This window comes from Lithobates pipiens, unplaced genomic scaffold (genome assembly GCF_037356315.1).
Source record: "Lithobates pipiens isolate NorthernLeopardFrog02 unplaced genomic scaffold, aLitPip1_a1.2 Scaffold_10, whole genome shotgun sequence".
Classification (NCBI taxonomy): Eukaryota; Metazoa; Chordata; class Amphibia; order Anura; family Ranidae; genus Lithobates; species Lithobates pipiens.
Window position 1 is genome coordinate 55,755,147 of NW_027507686.1, and position 21,030 is coordinate 55,776,176.

At 47.8% G+C, this 21,030-nt stretch overlaps 1 protein-coding gene across 1 annotated transcript in view; it reads left to right on the forward strand.

Moving 5' to 3' along the window:
• Window positions 1-5,143: 5,143 nt before the first annotated feature.
• The window catches only part of LOC143930725 (5-hydroxytryptamine receptor 3A-like), a 77,362-nt gene continuing 61,475 nt past the window's right edge, over window positions 5,144-21,030 (forward strand). The window contains exon 1 of the mRNA XM_077455279.1: window positions 5,144-5,407. Coding sequence (XP_077311405.1) covers window positions 5,377-5,407 — 31 coding nt within the window. The 5' untranslated portion in view covers window positions 5,144-5,376. The remainder of the gene's footprint in view (window positions 5,408-21,030) is intronic.

The following is a 21,030-nucleotide window of genomic DNA, read 5'->3' on the forward strand; positions in this document are numbered from 1 at the left end:
TGCCTGGCGTGTTCTACTGTTAGTGTAGTGTTAGGTGCAACTCACTGATCCTCTCTCCTCTGTGCCGGAACGAAAAAGACCGACACGGAGGAGAGATTACATCACTTCCTCTGCCTGTGTTTACATTACAGGAGAGGAAGTGATGTAGAGGAGGGATTTCATTCATCAGGAGCGATCGCGAGGGAGTGGCCATGAATGAATGGCCGCCCCCTCATTTCGGATCGCTCCTGCACGGAATCCGACTGCCGCTGGCACCGGGGGGAGGCCCGATCAGGCCCCCCACCCGCGGGAAGGCAGGGACGTACATGTACGCCCATATGCCTGCCCGTGCCATTCTGTCGACGTACATCGTCGTGCGGCGGTCGGCAACTGATTAAACATCCCAAGGAGCACTGTGCAAGCGATCATTTTGAAATGGAAGGAGTATCAGACCACTGCAAATCTACAAAGACCTGGCCGTCCCTCTAAACTTTCAGCTCAGACAAGGAGAAGACTGATCAGAGATGCAGCCAAGAGGCCCATGATCACTCTGGATGAACTGCAGAGAACTACAGCTGAGGTGGGAGAGTCTGTCCATAGGACAACAATCAGTCCTACACTGCACAAATCTGGCCTTTATGGATGAGTGGCAAGAAGAAAGCCATTTCTCAAAGATATCCATAAAAAGTCTCGTCTAAAGTTTGCCACAAGCCACCTGGGAGACACACCAAACATGTGGAAGAAGGTGCTCTGGTCAGATGAAACCAAAATCGAACTTTTTGCCCACAATGCAAAACGATATGTTTGGCGTAAAAGCAACACAGCTCATCACCCTCAACACACCATCCCCACTGTCAAACATGGTGGTGGCAGCATTATGGTTTGGGCCTGCTTTTCTTCAGCAGGGACAGGGAAGCTGGTTAAAATTGAGGGGAAGATGGATGCAGCCAAATACAGGACCATTCTGGATAAAAACCTGTTGGAGTCTGCAAAAGACCTGAAACTGGGACGGAGATTTATCTTCCAACAAGACAATGATCACAAACATACAGCAAAATCTACAAAGGAATGGTTCACAAATAAACGTATCCAGGTGTTAGAATGGCCAAGTCAAAGTCCAGACCTGAATCCAATCGAGAATCTGTGGAAAGAGCTGAAAACTGCTGTTCACAAACGCTCTCCATCCAACCTCACTGAGCTCGAGCTGTTTTGCAAGGAAGAATGTGCAAGAATTTCAGTCTCTCGATGTGCAAAACTGATAGAGACATACCCCAAGCGACTTGCAGCTGTAATCGCAGCAAAAGGTGGCTCTACAAAGTATTAACACAAGGGGGCCGAATAATTTTGCACGCCCCACTTTTCATTTTTTTATTAGTTAAAAAAGTTTCAAAAATCCAATAGATTTCGTTCCACTTCACAATTGTGTCCCACTTGTTGGTGATTCTTCACAAAAAATAAAAATTTTATATCTTTATGTTTGAAGCCTGAAATGTGGCAAAAGGTTGAAAAGTTCAAGGGGGCCGAATACTTTCGCAAGGCACTGTATACACCAATTTATCATGTCATTTGTGCTTAATCTATAAGTTCTTGTTCTACTGCATTTATACATTGTTATATATTATTTTTTATTCCATTTATACTCCTGGGTCCTCTTATTTTCACCTTTTTTCGGTATTTGAGATGTGCGCTCTGGAGTGTTTCTTACTTCAAATTCCTGCTGTTAATCAATTTGTATGCTAAATTGCTGATCCATGTTATGCTTGCCTAGTTACCAACCTTATTGGGTGACAATAAATTACATTTGCCTTTACTACTTGGTTTGGTGCCTGTTTACTTTAATATAGCTACTATTGGATGCTAAGTATTACTTTCAGTGAATTCCTTGTGAAACTGTATGTTTGTACACAACACGGTGTGTCAGAAGTTCTTGAGAAGGTTGAAATAAAGAACAGAAGACCCATCCTATCCAGCAGCTCCAACATGGGTAGCTCTACATAATTCTAGCCAAAATTTGCTGTCGCTTTAGAGCAGTGGCGTAACTAGAACCTTCAGGGCCCCGATGCAAGAAACCATGAAGGGCCCCCCTGAACCCAAGCCAGGGCCCTTCCCTCTGAGTCTGTAGTTCCACCACTGGCATCAGTAGTTTTTTTTATTATTTTTTATTTTATTTTTAGGTGCCCCATTGGGGGACTGTCCCTAGGCAGGATGGGGTCCCCGTCCCCAGAAGAGATGAGGTCCTTTTTTTCCAGGGCAGATGAAGTTACTGCCCCCAGGTGAGAAGTGGTCCCTGTCCCCAGGGGAGATGGGGTCCCTGTCCCCATGTGAGAAGGGGCCCCTGTCTCCAGGGGGAGATGGAGGGGGTATGTAATGGTGTGTGGGGGATGGGGTCCTCTCACTCACTATGACCAAGCTGCAGGCCACGCACTCATCCATGTTGGCCTGGGCTCCATCCAGTGTGCTGGACGGGTGATCAGCATATCTCCCAGAAAGACCTTTCATCATCTGTGTATGACGGGGGAGGAGGGGGGCTGGCAGACAAGCCTGCAGTGTCCTCCAGGGGACTCTCATAGGGCTGCACTGCATCTGGGTGCTTAAAGTATGTTTACCCGGGAGAAGTATGCAGTGCAGTGTGGACCGGACTGGGGGGGGGGGGGGGGGCGGGACTCTGGCTGGGGAGAACAGACATCGAAATGAGCGGCAATGCATGGAGCAGGCAGGGGCGGATCCAGAGTCTAGTCTCGGGAGGGGCACTGCCAGAAAATAAGTTTTTTTTTGCGGGCAATTTATCGGGGACATGGCTGGTGCTAGCGTTTCAATCATGACGGCACCATGGTTAATATGGTGTCAGGATGTTGGAAGCGCATTATTTCTATTATTACATTGTTATATAGAATGTTATATAAAATGAAATGGTTCAACTCACCATAATGCAGAATCAGTGAGAGCCCAGAGTGTGTCACCCGTCACCAGTTGCAGATCGTCACTTGCCATGCCACACGTTGTGGACTGTCACTTGCCACGCCACCTGCCACCAGATGCCGATTGTCACTTGCCACGTCACCTGCCACACGTTGCAGATTGTCACTTGCCACCAGATACGGATTTCCACGTCACCTGCCACACATTGCGGACTGTCACTTGCCACGTTACCTGTCACACGTTGCAGATTGTCACTTGGCACGTCACCTGCCACACGTTGCAGATTGTCACTTGCCACACCATCTGCCACCAGATACAGATTTCCACGTCACCTGCCACATGTTGCGGACTGTCACTTGCCACGTCACCTGCCACATGTTGCAGATTGTCACTTGCCATGTCACCTGCCACACTTTGCAGATTGTCACTTGCCACGTCATCTGCCACCAGATACGGATTGCCACTTGCCATGTCACCTGCCACACATTGCAGACTGCCACTTGCCACATCATCTGCCACATGTTGCAGATTGTCACTTTCCACGTCATCTGCCACCAGATACGGATTTCCACATCACCTGCCACACGTTGCGGACTGTCACTTGCCACGTTACCTGCCACATGTTGCAGATTGCCACGTCACCTGCTACACGTTGCGGATTGTCACTTGCCACGTCACCTGCCACCAGATACAGATTGCCACTTGCCATGTCACCTGTCATTTGTTGCCAATTGTCACTTGCCACGTCACTTTCCTGCTGTCGGGGCGGAGGGAGTGATTGTGATGAGTATGGACAAGATGGAGGGATGAGGTGATGCAGGTAGGAGGGGCCAGCACACTCAACACACTCAGGGGCGGACGCATAAAGGGAAGATTGCTGGCGCTCTGCCTCTGTCACACAGTGCCCCTATAGTGTCATATTTTGCTCCCCATCACAGAATGCTCCGGAAGTGATGTTGCAGCCAGAAATTTAGCACTGCGCATGCACGATGCGTTCCAAACACTTGCACCATGCGTTTCAAATGATTTGCAACAATGCAGACCAGTGAAACAGTCCGATAATGTCAGAGAAGTGAGGGGAGGTAATCCCCTCCCTGAGCCACAGTTACCTGCTCTCTCTCCGCCGCTCTGTCTAAAGTTAATGTCACGATTACCTCCCCTCACTTCCGTGACATTATCCGACGGTTTCACTGACCTACATTGTCGGAAACCCTCTGAAACGCATGTGTAAGCATTTGGAACGCATCGCGCATGCGCAGTGCTAAATTTCTGGCCGCAACGCCACTTCGGGAGCATTCTATGATGGGGAGAAAAATATGACACTACACCGCTCCTCCAGGCAGCTCCTGTCACGTGACGTCGGCTCTGAGTCTGAGACTCCGAGTCTGACGTGAGTCACGTGACTGTCTCAATGACATCACTCGTTGCTAGACGCCAGGCGGGCAGGCGCTAGCAACGAGTGCAGGGTTGCCAAGCCAACGGCTCAGCTCCACCCACCTCCTAGCTCCTCCTGGTCCAGTGCCGCCGTGTAATACACCAGAGTCTCTCTCTCTCTCTGCGCCGCTGATCGCTGATGAGACAGAGAGAGAGACTTGGGCATAGCAGCGCTGCAGCCTGCAAGTCAGTCGGTGACAGTGTGATATTTTCGGGGGGGGCAATTGTCCTGTTGCCCCCCCCCTGGATCCGCCCCTGGGAGCAGGAGAGGGGTACTCTGAGGAGTTGGCCGAGGACACAGGTCATGCGGGGAATGCACAACTAAAGAGCAGCCAGTGCGATAGTCGAGCATGGAGCTCTGCTAGTCACCCCCCACCCATGTGCATGGTGCACTGGTACCCCTAGCTGCCTATGCATATGTAGAGGGGGCTGCATGGGCCCCCTGCAGCACAGGGCCCAGTTGCGGTCGCGACTGCTGCACCCCCTATAGTTACACCCCTGCTTTAGAGTGCTTCTTTAATTGTGCTTAGCATGTATCCTATGTGGATGAAACTATAGTTGTTAGCTGCCTGTATAGGTTCTAAACAATTTGTTGTACAATAAAATAATAAGATACTTGAGTTTTTATATGCACAATTTTACTTGCTTGTTTAAATGGCTTGCATTGTTTATTATGAGCTTCCAGGTTTCCAGGCTAGGCAAACACAATTTCTCTATGTTCAAGGCTAGACAAACACAATTTTATAACATTTTCCTTGACCGCACCTTTCACTTTTTTTCTGTCCAGCCTTTCCTCCTTGTGAAACGCCACTCCCAGACCATGGCAGGTTAAATATTTAGATGGCATGTAGGCTTTGGTAAGCAAATGATCAATAATTCCCACTTGAAACCCTGTGTCTAGCACCAGCTGTTGAAAAATACTGCATGTCCATCCAGGGGAGTTGCCCGTCAAGTTAAACTGCTTGATCTTGTGTTACCTGGAATAACTATGAGCTCAGAACAAAGAACGTACCTCCAGCTTTGACTGCTCGTCACTCTTCTGAAATGCTTCGGAGTCTTATGGTTCTTTTATATGGTAAGTTTCATATAAATTATCTTTTCTTTGACTTTCTACTTTTATTAATGGAAAAGTTTAACCGCAGTAGGTTGATGATGAAATACAGGTTAAATCTAACAAAACATAAACTTGATGTGCTGCTATTACAGAAAACTACTGTCAGTCCAAGCCTTTATTCATAGATTCTGTGTATATCTTTAGAGCACTTTAAGGCAAACGCTTTAAGGTGCATTGCTTTAAGACAGCCCATTCAATTTGAATGGGTTCACAACCCACCAGAACGTAGATTTTAATAGACTGTCATCTTTTTTCAACATTGCACACCACAATGAACAAGTGGTTCCCATCTATTAATTACGATATCTTAGGAATAGTTCACTAGAGAGCAAAGATTTTGCTTCCTGAATAGTGATGGACGAACTTCCGACGGGACGTTTCGCGAACGCGAAACGCGAACGGACACAAACGTTCGCGAAAACGACCGTTCGCCGCGGGCTCCATTGACTTCAATGGGAGGCGAATTTCGCAAACCTTTAGGTCGAATTTGCGGCCACGGGGTAATTATTAGGGGGTAGCACGTAGTCCCACCACCTGGACAATAGCATAATACATGTATGAGGTGAATTTGGGATCGATAACTACAAGCATTTTTTTTTTATTTGGGAAATTGTTCTGACAATTCAGGACTATGGAGCTAATGAAGGCAATGGAGGAGAGGGAAGGTCAGGGACCAGGGTAGGCAAACAAGAGGGTGCAGGAGATACAGAGCACTGACAGCAGCACCGTAATACAGAGCACTGACATCAGCACCGTGACATACAGCGCTGACAGCAGCTCCGTGACATACAGCGCTGACAGCAGCTCCGTGACATACAGCGCTGACAGCAGCTCCGTGACATACAGCGCTGACAGCAGCTCCGTGACATACAGCGCTGACAGCAGCTCCGTGACATACAGCGCTGACAGCAGCACCGTGACATACAGCGCTGACAGCAGCTCCGTGACATACAGCGCTGACAGCAGCTCCGTGACATACAGCGCTGACAGCAGCTCCGTGACATACAGCACTGACAGCAGCTCCGTGACATACAGCGCTGACAGCAGCTCCGTGACATACAGCGCTGACAGCAGCACCGTGACATACAGCGCTGACAGCAGCTCCGTGACATACAGCGCTGACAGCAGCTCCGTGACATACAGCGCTGACAGCAGCTCCGTGACATACAGCGCTGACAGCAGCTCCGTGACATACAGCGCTGACAGCAGCTCCGTGACATACAGCGCTGACAGCAGCTCCGTGACATACAGCGCTGACAGCAGCTCCGTGACATACAGCGCTGACAGCAGCTCCGTGACATACAGCGCTGACAGCAGCTCCGTGACATACAGCGCTGACAGCAGCTCCGTGACATACAGCGCTGACAGCAGCTCCGTGACATACAGCGCTGACAGCAGCTCCGTGACATACAGCGCTGACAGCAGCACCGTGACATACAGCGCTGACAGCAGCTCCGTGACATACAGCGCTGACAGCAGCTCCGTGACATACAGCGCTGACAGCAGCTCCGTGACATACAGCACTGACAGCAGCTCCGTGACATACAGCGCTGACAGCAGCTCCGTGACATACAGCGCTGACAGCAGCACCGTGACATACAGCGCTGACAGCAGCTCCGTGACATACAGCGCTGACAGCAGCTCCGTGACATACAGCGCTGACAGCAGCTCCGTGACATACAGCGCTGACAGCAGCTCCGTGACATACAGCGCTGACAGCAGCTCCGTGACATACAGCGCTGACAGCAGCTCCGTGACATACAGCGCTGACAGCAGCTCCGTGACATACAGCGCTGACAGCAGCTCCGTGACATACAGCGCTGACAGCAGCTCCGTGACATACAGCGCTGACAGCAGCTCCGTGACATACAGCGCTGACAGCAGCACCGTAAGCAGCCCCAGGAGGAAGTCAGCACAGCACAGGGATGGTGTGATCCCCTCATAATAAGAACCCCCAGGAGGAAGTCAGCACAGCACAGGGATGGTGGGAGCCCCTCATAATAAGAACACCCAGGAGGAAGTCAGCACAGCACAGGGATGGTGGGAACCCCTCATAATAAGCAGCCCCAGTAGAAATATGACACCGCTCAACCTCTTCAAAGAGGAGGGTAGGGGCATATAGTACGGTGTGCTTTTTTGGGTCAGGGAAGTGAGCCAAATGAATTAAGAAGGTCTGTGTGCTTGATTCCAAAAATTGTTTATAGACATATACATGGTCTACTGATCACATGTGTTGAATTCCTCCGAGATCCATGCCTCATTCATTTTTAGAAATGTGAGGTAGTTAACACTGTGGTGAGCTAGGCGAGTACGCTTATCGGTCACAATCCCCCCTGCTGCGCTGAACGTCCTTTCGGACAGGACACTGGATGAGGGGCAAGCCAACAGTTCGATTGCAAATTGGGCAAGCTCTGGCCAGAGGTCAAGCCTGCCCACCCAGTAGTCTAGGGGTTCATCACTCCTCAGAGCGTCCACATCGGCCGTTAACCCAATGTAGTCGGACACCTGACGGTCTAGGCGTTCCCTGATGCTGGATCCGGATGACACCTGTCGATGGGTCGGCTGAAAGAATGACCTCATATCCGAAGTCACCAACACATCTTCAAACCGGCCTCTTCTTGCAGGCGCTGTTGGATTGGTACCCGCAAATCCTTCTCTGGGAGTGGGAATTGCTCCTCTGCCAGCGCACGCAAAAGCAGAATGCAGCATTTCTCGAAGCAAGGCCTGGAAGTGCTGCATTCTGACAGCCCTCTGCGACGGCGGTAACATTTCCGCCATTTTGTGTTTGTACCGGGGGTCTAAGTACGTTGCCACCCAGTACTGGTCCTTGACCCTCATGCTTTTTATACGGGGGTCCCTATTAAAACACTGGAGCATGAAGGCCCCCATTTGCACTAAAGTGGAAGCGGTGTGGTGGCCTGGCTCCTGCTCATCATCCAGGATAATGTCGTCCTCTTCATTCTCCTCTCCCCATCCTCGCACAACAGGGATCCCAGAAAGGTTTAAAGCATGCTCTTCTTGCTCCTGCTCATCCGCCCCGGCACCATCCTCCTCTGACTCCTCATCAGACTCCTGTTGTTGACTTGTCTCAGATAGAGTAGCCCCCCCTGGGAATTCATCCAGCATTGCGACTTCCTCATCTTCCCGCTCCTGCTCCTCCACAGCCTGATCAATGACACGACGCAATGCACGCTCCAGAAAGAAGGCATAAGGTACCATGTCACTGATGGCGCCATGGCTGCGACTGACCAGTTTGGTGATCTCCTCAAATGGCCGCAGAAGTCTGCATGTGTCGCGCATGAGCAGCCACTGGCGCGGTGAAAAAAAACCCAGCTCCCCAGAACCGTTTCTTTCGCAGAGTTCATACAGGTAGACGTTAACTGCACGTTTCTGCTGGAGCAGCCTATCAAGCATATAGAAGGTTGAGTTCCATCGCGTCGGGCAATCGCAAATAAGACGTCTGACCGGCAGATGGTGTCGCCGCTGAATGTCAGCAAGGCGAGCCATGGCCGTGTAAGATCTTCTGAAATGGGCCGAGATTTTCCTTGCCTGCCGCAAGATGTCCTGGACCCCAGGGTATTTGACAAGGAATCGCTGCACGACCAAGTTTAAGACGTGTGCCATGCACGGCACGTGCGTGATTTTGCCCTGTTTCAATGCGCTAAGCAGATTGGCACCGTTGTCACACACCACTTTACCAACTGTCAAATTGAGCGGTGTTAGCCACTCATCTGCCTGTGAACGCAAAGCTGAAAGGAGTGCCGGGCCAGTGTGGCTCTTTGCTTCCAGGCACAACAGACGCAGCACGGCATGGCAACGTCTCACCTGGCATGTGGAATAGGTTCTGGGGAGCTTGGGCGGTGCAGTGGAAGAGACGCTAGCAGCGGAAAAGGAGGAGGCAGCTGAGGAGGAGAGGGAGGAGGATGGAGTAGGAGGAGGAGAAGAAGAGTCAGGCCTGCATGCAATCCGTGGCGGTAAAACCAAATCTACACGGGTGCCACGGGTTACATGCTTGACGGCCGTCAGAAGGTTCACCCAGTGGGCAGTAAAACTGATATACCTTCCCTGCCCGTGTTTGCTAGACCACGTGTCTGTGGTCAGATGTATCTTGGCACCGACACTGTGTGCCAGAGATACATTCACTTGCCGCTGAACATGGCCATATAGCTCTGGGATGCCCTTCTCTGAGAAATACTTCCTTCCTGGGACCTTCCATTGTGGTGTTCCAATGGCCACAAATTTGCGAAAGGCCTCCGAGTCCACCAGTTTATATGGCAGTAGTTGGCGGGCTATGAGTTCTGACAAGCCAGCCGCCAACCGTTGGGCAAGAGGGTTATCCGGCGTCATCATTTTTTTACGCTCAAACATTAGGCCCACGGAAGCCTGCCTTTTTGCAGAAAAATGTGAGCTTGGCGTGATGGAAGGTGGAGTGGAGGACAATTGTGAGGAGAGAGGAGAAGGAGAAGTAGAAGACGAGGCTGGACGGTGAGAGCCTGCAGTGTGGCTTTGTGTGTTCCGTTGCTCCCACTGGGCTCGGTGATGGCTGCTCATGTGCCTTCTTAAGGCGGTCGTCCCTAGGTGAGTATTGGGCTTACCGCGACTAACGCGTTGACTGCAAAGATTGCAGATGGCAACGCTATTGTCAGCAGCGGACACGTTAAAAAAAGCCCACACTGCGGAGCCATGTGCCGGTGTCCTGGGAGCGCCAGATGTGACCGTACATGGTCGATGACTCGCTCCTGATACATTTGCAGTCTGCTTTGTCCCTGCTGTGCAATGTAAGTCATTGCTGCTTCTCCTCCCTATCTGCTGGTCCATATCTCCCTCTGAACTCCCCTCCTCTTCCTCTCTTGTGGGCACCCACGTGACATCACTAGACACGTCATCATCAACGTCACCTTCCCCACCGCTATAAGTAGAGTAGGCAGCAACACCGGGGACCAACCTCCTCCTTGGGCTGATCTGGGTACTGGCGTCAGACTGCTGAGTAGCGCTTGTTGCTACCTCCTCTTCCTGATCCAATACCAAGAGTGGCTGCGCATCAGAAATGTCCTCTTGATATGGATCGGAAAATAATTCCAGTGACTCAAGCGGAAGGTATGTGGTGGTGGTGGTGGTGGTCGTGTTGTTGGTGGTAGTGTCTTTGGGGGTGCACATAGCAGAGAGTGAAGAAGAGGGTGCAGATCGAGAGGATGAGGAGGGTGCAGAAGAGTAAGGCTGAGCGAGCCACTCAACCAAGTCTGGTGCATCCTTTAAAGTAATTGAACGCACCTTCTGCAACTTCCCACTTTGGCTCAAGCCTGTTGCTCCTGCCCTACCCCTACCACCCCTGCGGAAGGGCCTGCCTCTTCCTCTGCATGTCATTTTTTAAATGACCCTGTGACAAAACTCTTAGTCCCTATACCGCTGAAGGACTGCTGCAGTATAGGTGAGCGGTCAGCAGTGGTGCACGTCAACCCTATCTATTGTGGACCTATAGCGGTCCTTACAGAACAGCAGACTGTACCGCACTCAAGCCTATGTACCGTAGCACCCTATACCAAGTTACCAGTCCTTATAAGAACTTTTGTGGACCAAGCAGGTTGTGTATTAGTGTTTAGCAGACTGTACGTCAGTCCCTATACCGCTGAAGGACTGCTGCAGTATAGGGCAGCGGTCAGCAGTGGTGCACGTCAACCCTATCTATTGTGGACCGATAGCGGTCCTTACAGAACAGCAGACTGTACCGCACTCAAGCCTATGTACCGTAGCACCCTATACCAAGTTACCAGTCCTTATAAGAACTTTTGTGGACCAAGCAGGTTGTGTGTTAGTGTTTAGCAGACTGTGCGTCAGTCCCTATACCGCTGAAGGACTGCTGCAGTATAGGGCAGCGGTCAGCAGTAGTGCACGGCAACCCTATGTATTGTGGACCGATAGCGGTCCTTACAGAACAGCAGACTGTAACGCACTCAGGCCTATGTACCGTAGCACCCTATACCAAGTTACCAGTCCTTATAAGAACTTTTGTGGACCAAGCAGGTTGTGTGTTAGTGATTAGCAGACTGTACGTCAGTCCCTATACCAATGAAGGACTGCTGCAGTATAGGGCAGCGGTCAGCAGTAGTGCACGGCAACCCTATGTATTGTGGACCGATAGCGGTCCTTACAGAACAGCAGACTGTAACGCACTCAGGCCTATGTACCGTAGCACCCTATACCAAGTTACCAGTCCTTATAAAAACTTTTGTGGACCAAGCAGGTTGTGTGTTAGTGTTTAGCAGACTGTGCGTCAGTCCCTATACCGCTGAAGGACTGCTGCAGTATAGGGCAGCGGTCAGCAGTGGTGCACGTCAACCCTATCTATTGTGGACCGATAGCGGTCCTTACAGAACAGCAGACTGTACCGCACTCAAGCCTATGTACCGTAGCACCCTATACCAAGTTACCAGTCCTTATAAGAACTTTTGTGGACCAAGCAGGTTGTGTATTAGTGTTTAGCAGACTGTACGTCAGTCCCTATACCGCTGAAGGACTGCTGCAGTATAGGGCAGCGGTCAGCAGTGGTGCACGTCAACCCTATCTATTGTGGACCGATAGCGGTCCTTACAGAACAGCAGACTGTACCGCACTCAAGCCTATGTACCGTAGCACCCTATACCAAGTTACCAGTCCTTATAAGAACTTTTGTGGAACAAGCAGGTTGTGTGTTAGTGATTAGCAGACTGTACGTCAGTCCCTATACCAATGAAGGACTGCTGCAGTATAGGGCAGCGGTCAGCAGTAGTGCACGGCAACCCTATGTATTGTGGACCGATAGCGGTCCTTACAGAACAGCAGACTGTACTGCACTCAGGCCTATGTACCGTAGCACCCTATACCAAGTTACCAGTCCTTATAAGAACTTTTGTGGACCAAGCAGGTTGTGTGTTAGTGTTTAGCAGACTGTGCGTCAGTCCCTATACCGCTGAAGGACTGCTGCAGTATAGGGCAGCGGTCAGCAGTAGTGCACGGCAACCCTATGTATTGTGGACCGATAGCGGTCCTTACAGAACAGCAGACTGTAACGCACTCAGGCCTATGTACCGTAGCACCCTATACCAAGTTACCAGTCCTTATAAGAACTTTTGTGGACCAAGCAGGTTGTGTGTTAGTGATTAGCAGACTGTACGTCAGTCCCTATACCAATGAAGGACTGCTGCAGTATAGGGCAGCGGTCAGCAGTAGTGCACGGCAACCCTATGTATTGTGGACCGATAGCGGTCCTTACAGAACAGCAGACTGTAACGCACTCAGGCCTATGTACCGTAGCACCCTATACCAAGTTACCAGTCCTTATAAAAACTTTTGTGGACCAAGCAGGTTGTGTGTTAGTGTTTAGCAGACTGTGCGTCAGTCCCTATACCGCTGAAGGACTGCTGCAGTATAGGGCAGCGGTCAGCAGTGGTGCACGTCAACCCTATCTATTGTGGACCGATAGCGGTCCTTACAGAACAGCAGACTGTACCGCACTCAAGCCTATGTACCGTAGCACCCTATACCAAGTTACCAGTCCTTATAAGAACTTTTGTGGACCAAGCAGGTTGTGTATTAGTGTTTAGCAGACTGTACGTCAGTCCCTATACCGCTGAAGGACTGCTGCAGTATAGGGCAGCGGTCAGCAGTGGTGCACGTCAACCCTATCTATTGTGGACCGATAGCGGTCCTTACAGAACAGCAGACTGTACCGCACTCAAGCCTATGTACCGTAGCACCCTATACCAAGTTACCAGTCCTTATAAGAACTTTTGTGGAACAAGCAGGTTGTGTGTTAGTGATTAGCAGACTGTACGTCAGTCCCTATACCAATGAAGGACTGCTGCAGTATAGGGCAGCGGTCAGCAGTAGTGCACGGCAACCCTATGTATTGTGGACCGATAGCGGTCCTTACAGAACAGCAGACTGTAACGCACTCAGGCCTATGTACCGTAGCACCCTATACCAAGTTACCAGTCCTTATAAGAACTTTTGTGGACCAAGCAGGTTGTGTGTTAGTGATTAGCAGACTGTACGTCAGTCCCTATACCAATGAAGGACTGCTGCAGTATAGGGCAGCGGTCAGCAGTAGTGCACGGCAACCCTATGTATTGTGGACCGATAGCGGTCCTTACAGAACAGCAGACTGTACTGCACTCAGGCCTATGTACCGTAGCACCCTATACCAAGTTACCAGTCCTTATAAAAACTTTTGTGGACCAAGCAGGTTGTGTGTTAGTGTTTAGCAGACTGTGCGTCAGTCCCTATACCGCTGAAGGACTGCTGCAGTATAGGGCAGCGGTCAGCAGTAGTGCACGGCAACCCTATGTATTGTGGACCGATAGCGGTCCTTACAGAACAGCAGACTGTAACGCACTCAGGCCTATGTACCGTAGCACCCTATACCAAGTTACCAGTCCTTATAAGAACTTTTGTGGACCAAGCAGGTTGTGTGTTAGTGATTAGCAGACTGTACGTCAGTCCCTATACCAATGAAGGACTGCTGCAGTATAGGGCAGCGGTCAGCAGTAGTGCACGGCAACCCTATGTATTGTGGACCGATAGCGGTCCTTACAGAACAGCAGACTGTACCGCACCCAAGCCTATGTACCGTAGCACCCTAGACAGACCAAGTTACCAGTCCTGATAAAGAGCTTTGTGGAACAAGTGAGTTGTGAATGATTAGCAGACTGCAGCAGAAGGGCAGCAGTCAAGTATAATATTCTTTCTATATTTGGAAGAAAGAATATTATACGTGTACAAGCCTATTACCGTACCACTGATACCAGTCCTGAAAAGAACCTTTGTGGAACTAATAGTAACAGCAAGTCTTTAAAATTATCCTCACTGCCTGACACACTGCTTCCTGCCTGTCCCTATACAAATTGGCAAAAAAGAGTAGGCTGGAACGATTAGCTGGAACAGCTCTTTTGTGGACCTGATAGTAACAGCTAATGATGATGATGATGATGATGATGAAGAAAGACTAATCTGGCTGAGCTGTCCCTAAAATAGCAGCATACAGCGCTCTGTCCCTTTATCTAAACTGACAAAAGAAACTCAGGCTGCTGACCTAACACCTATACCAGTCCTGAAAAGAACTTTTGTGTACCAAATAGCTAGCGTTTTCTCTGTCCCTACTCCACACAGGATCCTTTCCCTACAGTGACAGAAGAAAGAATGTAAAATGGCCACCGGATCGGGTGTATTTATAGGTTAGGGGGAATGTCCAAGTGTCCATGAGCTGTCATGTCTCAATTGGTTGTCCTGTAACACATGATAAACGTGTCACGAAAGGTTAAAGTTCTTGTATACATTAAACACGTAAGTCCGCCGGGGCGAACGACGGAAAAAGGCGTTCGAACCCGCGGACGGCGAAAGTCGGAAATTCGCCGCGAAACGACCGCCGGGCGAACCGTTCGGCCATCACTATTCCTGAACACTTTTTGGTGTATTTTAATTATTTTTGGCTGCTTATCACAAAAAGACCTGTAATTTAACATCACATACCATTTTATAGCAATCTTCTGTTTTTGCAATTTGCAATGCCTGTTGGCTATTCCGCGCACATTAAAGGAATATATACAAACAGTTTTTGAAGCATATTCAGTACACTAAAAACATTTGGAATATCGGTGGAGAACTAAATGCAATGGCTCTCTTGCTTGGGATACAGCTCAGATATACCAAGTACTGTGGGTACATATGCAAATGGGACAGTCTTACAAGAGAGTTGAAATACATAAAAAAAAAAAAAATAGCCACTCTGAAAGTATTTGGTTCCAGGGCAGAAAAGCGTGCCATATGAACCACTTGTTGACCTCACAAAGATATGTTTTCCTTTGCTTACCATAAAATTTGAAAAATCTTGTGAAAGTGATGAACAGTGAAGGTTTTTGTTATTTAACCATTGAAGACCACACACTTCTCACATACGAGCTATTTTGGCCATACTTCTCTCTTTTGGATCACAGGAGTTTAGTTCATTCTGCACTCCTGTGATCCGCTTAAGCTCACTGTCAGCTGACATCACAGAGCCAGTCGAGGCTCTGAAAAGATCTTGACCATATGGTCAGGGTTCAGCCCAGATGCCTGGACCTACACTTGGCTTGCCCGTGGTGTCAGGGGGGGGCGGGGTCACCCGTTTACATCACTTATAACAGCTGTCATCAAGAAGAAGCCTCCCATGGAGGCGGAACTGTTGTGGCTTTTTTTTTCTTTTTGGTCCGTCGGGCGGGATTGATTTACATCGCTGGACATTTTTACTTTTTTATTTTTTAATAAAGGACTTGTCCCAAGCTGTCGTTTTGTCTTTTTTTTAATTTTTGACACTTTTTTTGTGAAATGGTAGGGGTACAATGTACCCCGTTACCAATTCACATTGAGGGAGGATCGGGATCTATGAAATCCCTTGTTAAAGGGGGCTTTGAGATTCCGATAAGTTCCCCGCCTGCTGACCCCCACAACCACCAGAAAAGGGTTGTGGGGATGAGGCCCTTGTTCCCATCAACATGGGGACAAGGCACCCTCCCTATGTTGAGGGCATGTGGCCTGGCACAGTTCAATTTTTTTTTTTAATTTTGGTTTGGGGTTCCCCTTAATATTCATATCAGACCCAAAGGGCCTAGTAATGGACTGGGGGGAACCCATGCAGTTTATTTCTATGAGTTTTATCTGTATTGATAAGACCTGACAATTCATTACAGCTGCGATCAGTTTTAAATGACTTTTTTCCTTTAGAAATGTCCTTTTACTGTGTTACTATTCTAAACACAGGAAAACTGCACCACTTTACAGGCAAACTATAGACATCCCCCAGGCACAATATTTAAAGCAATATTTAATTTTTATTGTTTCACTTTAAGCATTATTAAAATCACTGCTCCCAAACAAATGACTGTTTTTAAAACTTATACGGGGTTCGTGTGTTCTCTCAAGTTTTTTGCCTGTTCAGATGTTCAGGTGCGAACCGAACCGGGGGGTATTTGGCTCATCATAATGGTGATCAGTACATTTTGTCCACACAACTTCCTGCTAACAAACCAATATAAAAAAGATGCTAGTCATTATTTAAAAATAGAAAACACATAGCTGATAACAAATAACAATAAAACTTACATTTAACTTCTTATCTGCTGTAAATAAAATATGAAATCCCATCTCCACCCATCCCACCTATTTACCCTTAAAAACCCTATAGCAATATTGCTAATATACCTGAATCTACCATCACATGACCCTCCATGGTGACAACTGCTGATTCCTTACTTAATTCTGCCCTGCTACTGACCATTATTGTTGCCACCTTTCTTTGTGACTTCATCCCATCTCTGCAGTCTTCAGTATTGGAGAGGACCCCAAGGCTGGAGAGCAATTGGGAATTGCCCACTTCACCCAGGCAGGGATGTGTGCAGCTAAAAAAAGGACCCTTCTCCGCTGAACATGACCACAATTTATTTATTTTTTTTACAAAAAAGGAGTGCTTTATTTGAGACAATAGAGATACAATATAAAGTTCTACACAGTGACATGATACAATGATTGACATATACAGTGAATGATACACATAGGGGAAGAGTACAGGTGAATGAGCACACAATGATATTACCAAGGGTATAGACCAGCCATTCTCAACCAGGGTTCTGTGGAACCCTAGGGTTCCTTCAGAGGTAGCTCGGAGTTCCTTGAGCTATGGCTGATTTACCTCCTGTTTGATAGTGCCTACATAGTTCTGAGCCAATGCCATTTAGAGGAGCAAGTGCTATGACACCAATGATCTTTATAGCTCTCTATGAGGTGGGCATTCTTACCACCACTGTAAAAAGGGCATTCTTCTCACTGAACACCAAAGTAAGGTGCATTGTTCCCACTGTCCCCCAATGAATGGGTTTTATCAGGGGTTCCTTGAGGCCTGAAAGTTATTTTAAGGGTTCCTCTGGGGTAAAAAGGTTGAGAAAGGCTGGTATAGACAATATAGATAATGCAATGGCTTGTTTCTTATGCGGTAGCAAGGATGAGGTGCACCAAAAAAAGAAATAAATACATTTAAAAAAAAAAAGGGGGGGGGAAGACAAGGCGGAAGCATAGAAGGGGGGGGGGGGAGTGGCCGGGAAAACATGGATGATATTGCCTGATCCTTCACCCTGTCCCATGCTTCCCAACACACAACAGCTATAGAATATACCAGTTACATAACCACAAATTTAGATGGGTAAATTGGGCTTTTTGCTTGACTTTGTTTTATTTGGCAATTAGTTAGACTGAGATGGGGGTTCAGGAAATGGGGAATTGGCTACTTGGACAGAGAACTTATCCCCAAGAAAAAGAGCTCTGAGGTATACAGCAGTAACATTTTTTTACAAGTCAGTACAACCTTTTTCAGAAGAGAGATTTGTTTTAATAGGGAGATTTAGCCTCACTTTCAGGAGCAATACAAATCTTACAGATGTCAGGTCACCCTTCTCCATCCTATTCCCCAAAAATAAAGTAACTTCACTGAGGGTCTACTTTAAAGTTATCGTAAAAGCTTTTTTTTTTTAAATAACAAACATATACTTACCTCCACTGTGCAGCTCATTTTGCCCAGAGTGGCCCTGAACATGTTCTTCTGGGGTCCCTCAATGGCTCTTGCGGATCCTCCCCACATCAGATAACCCCCTAGAAGAAGTGATGTCCTGAGGGGGTTACCTTGCAGGCGCGTTCCCGAGTCCAGCATTTGCATCCATAGATACGAATGCCAGACTCCGCCCGCCCCGGGCTCCTGCGTCACTGGATTTGATTGACAGCAGCCAATGGCTATGCTGCTATCAATCTATCCAATCAAGAGCCAAGAACCCCGGCCAGGAGAAGAGTGCATCTCCGCTGGGTGAAATTTCAGAGCTCAGGTAAGTAAAATGGGGGGGGGGGGGCTAGGGGGCCGGTCACATAGGATGCATTAAGGTGAAAAAACACGAGGGTTTACAACCCCTTTAATTTTGCATTGCAATTCAAAGTTCCCTATGCAAACAACAATGCCAAGTACTGTAAGGGCCCATTCACACTAGGAACTGCTTGTGAATCACACAGGATTGCACTGCATGTTCCTGTGCAATTCACATGCCGTTCTGTGCAGCGTAATATCAGCCCATTCATTTTGGAATGGGCTGATATTGCACTGCACCAAAGGTAGTGCATGCATTACTTTTGGAAATGCACTGCAATGGGATCACATGGTACATTTGTATCATGTAATCCGGTGCGGGCAAACAGATTGCATTTGCTAGCTTTGCATCACACGCTGCAGATTGCAAGGGCAGTGCAATTAGAATGCGGTGTGCAGGGGCGGACTGACCATTTGGCCACTCAGGCACTGCCCAAGGGCCCCGAACCACTAAGGGGCCCCATCAGGGTTGCCAGCCTCAGTAAAACCAGGGATAGTATGTAAAAATCTGTGTTTTTGTTACATCTGTCCCTTTACCGACATCCTTTTGTTCTAAAAATCCAGAGATTATAGCCGCCCCACCTCTCCAGCACCTTCTCAGTCAATAGAAACATAAAAAAGGGAGAAAAAACTGCGCTAAGGTGAAACATAAAATTAATCATTAATCATATGTGATACTCTTAAAAAGGAAAGGTTTAGCTGCAGCTTAACTGTGTCACATAAATACAGAAAAACAAAATGAAAAATAATAAGCCGCGCTTAACTCACACAAACATCTAATTGTGCAAAAATACAAAACGAATCGTGAACTATTAGTAGCTTCTATATGTAAATTAATATACACTTATATCATGAATAGTGAAAAACATGTATGCATTATAAGCTCAGGCCGTGCAAATCACTCATTCCTTGCAATATAAGATCACGTTATATGTGCCTATAATGATATAAAAAAGAACCACCCAGTGTATAAACAATAAGTCCGTATATATGAACCACAAGAAACTACCTTCAAAAACTGTGAATAAAGTCCTCCACAGATGAACCACAATAATCATAGAAGATCCACTGCTGGGTCCAATTAAATAGTGCTTGATCCACCACCAACACACGATTAAATTTGCCGCTTACCAGAAAAAAATGACCCCCCACTACAGAGGGTCACAAAAGACCTGTAGGTATAGATTCGACTTCCAGCCAAAAGGGGTCCTCAGTATTCTCCTAGTATCACCGCTCCAATAAGGGTTATATAGAAAACACTCCCAGACGTCTTCCTCATAGATCCAGAGGGACTCAGGGCAGGAACATCAAAGCAGTCAGAAGCCACTGAATGTGTTGCTAGGAGTCCTTCTTGGTTTTATAGGAAACATGTCTGTGTATACTGTGTGTACACTAATGTGTATACTGTGTGATTGTATACTGTGTGTGTGTATACTGTGTGTACTGTATACATAATCCCTGATTGTCTGGGGGCCCCAAAATCTTCTATTGCCCGGGGGCCCCATAATCTCCTTTTTGCCCGGGGGCCTCATGAGTTGTCAGTCCGCCCCTGGTGGTGTGGGAAACCGGCACAGAACACAGGTTTCTCACACAGCATTCTTTGCATTCTCTGCAGTGCGCAGCCACAGAATGACAATGACTACTCAGACTTCTAGCAGCTTGGCACCAGAGCTCTGCGAATGTTTTGTTAGGAACAGGAATGACTGGAGAATTTCAGTAAAACAATCTCATTGCAATATTTTGCCAATTAAGCTGGAAAGTCTCAGTTTTTTTCATTGAGCTGCTATGCTGAAATTTGCCTTCAATAAAACAATCTACTATACTAATGTAGCACAAAAAGTCAGTCCCTTGGCTTTGTTTTTATGTTTTATTAGGGGTAACATCTTGGATGGGGTGAAGAGGTTTATGGGATGCCCAACTTGATTCAAAGAACAACAAAAAGAGGACAACGTTCTTCCTCTGTGCGTAAGATCCCAGACTGCACTCCTTCCTGTACACACAGTCTTTTTTTGTGGATCAATAGCAAAAGTCCATTACAGACTAGGAGCTCTTGGCCCCTCTTGGAAATAGCACAAAATTGAGGCAACCTTCATGCGGGAGTGTCATAGCTCCCAACTATCCCTGATTTTGAGGGACTGTCCCTGATTTGGAGCAAGTCCTTCATTCCTCCTCATTTGTCCCTCATTTTGGTCTGATCTTTACATTTGATAATAAAATGCACTTTTTATCTAACGAAAAGTGTTTTCCAGCACTAAACCTTTCATCTGATTTCTAAATTACTGCATTTGTAAATTCCAAAAGCCAATATAAAGGAATAGTCGTAGTAAAAAATAGCACCTGTGGGTTTAACCAATCTTGTTTTTTTGTACAATTCTCCTTTAAGGGGGCGTGACAAGGGGCGTGTTCTATGCCTAAATCCTTTCGCTGATAGGTGTCCCTCATTCCCATCTCAAAAAGTTGGGAGGTATGGGGAGTGTATCCTCTCATAGTGTAGAACTGCTTCCAGCACCACTGCTTACAGGTACTACCAGCCCTCCTGGCTGCTCTGAAGATCTTCCAGGGCAAGGATAAAAGGGTTAGGCACAACGCCATCCTTTAGAAAGCTTGCTACATGAGGCTGTCTCTCTCCTTGAAAATCTCTGGGTGTGCTGATGTACTCGCTCTGTCCTCC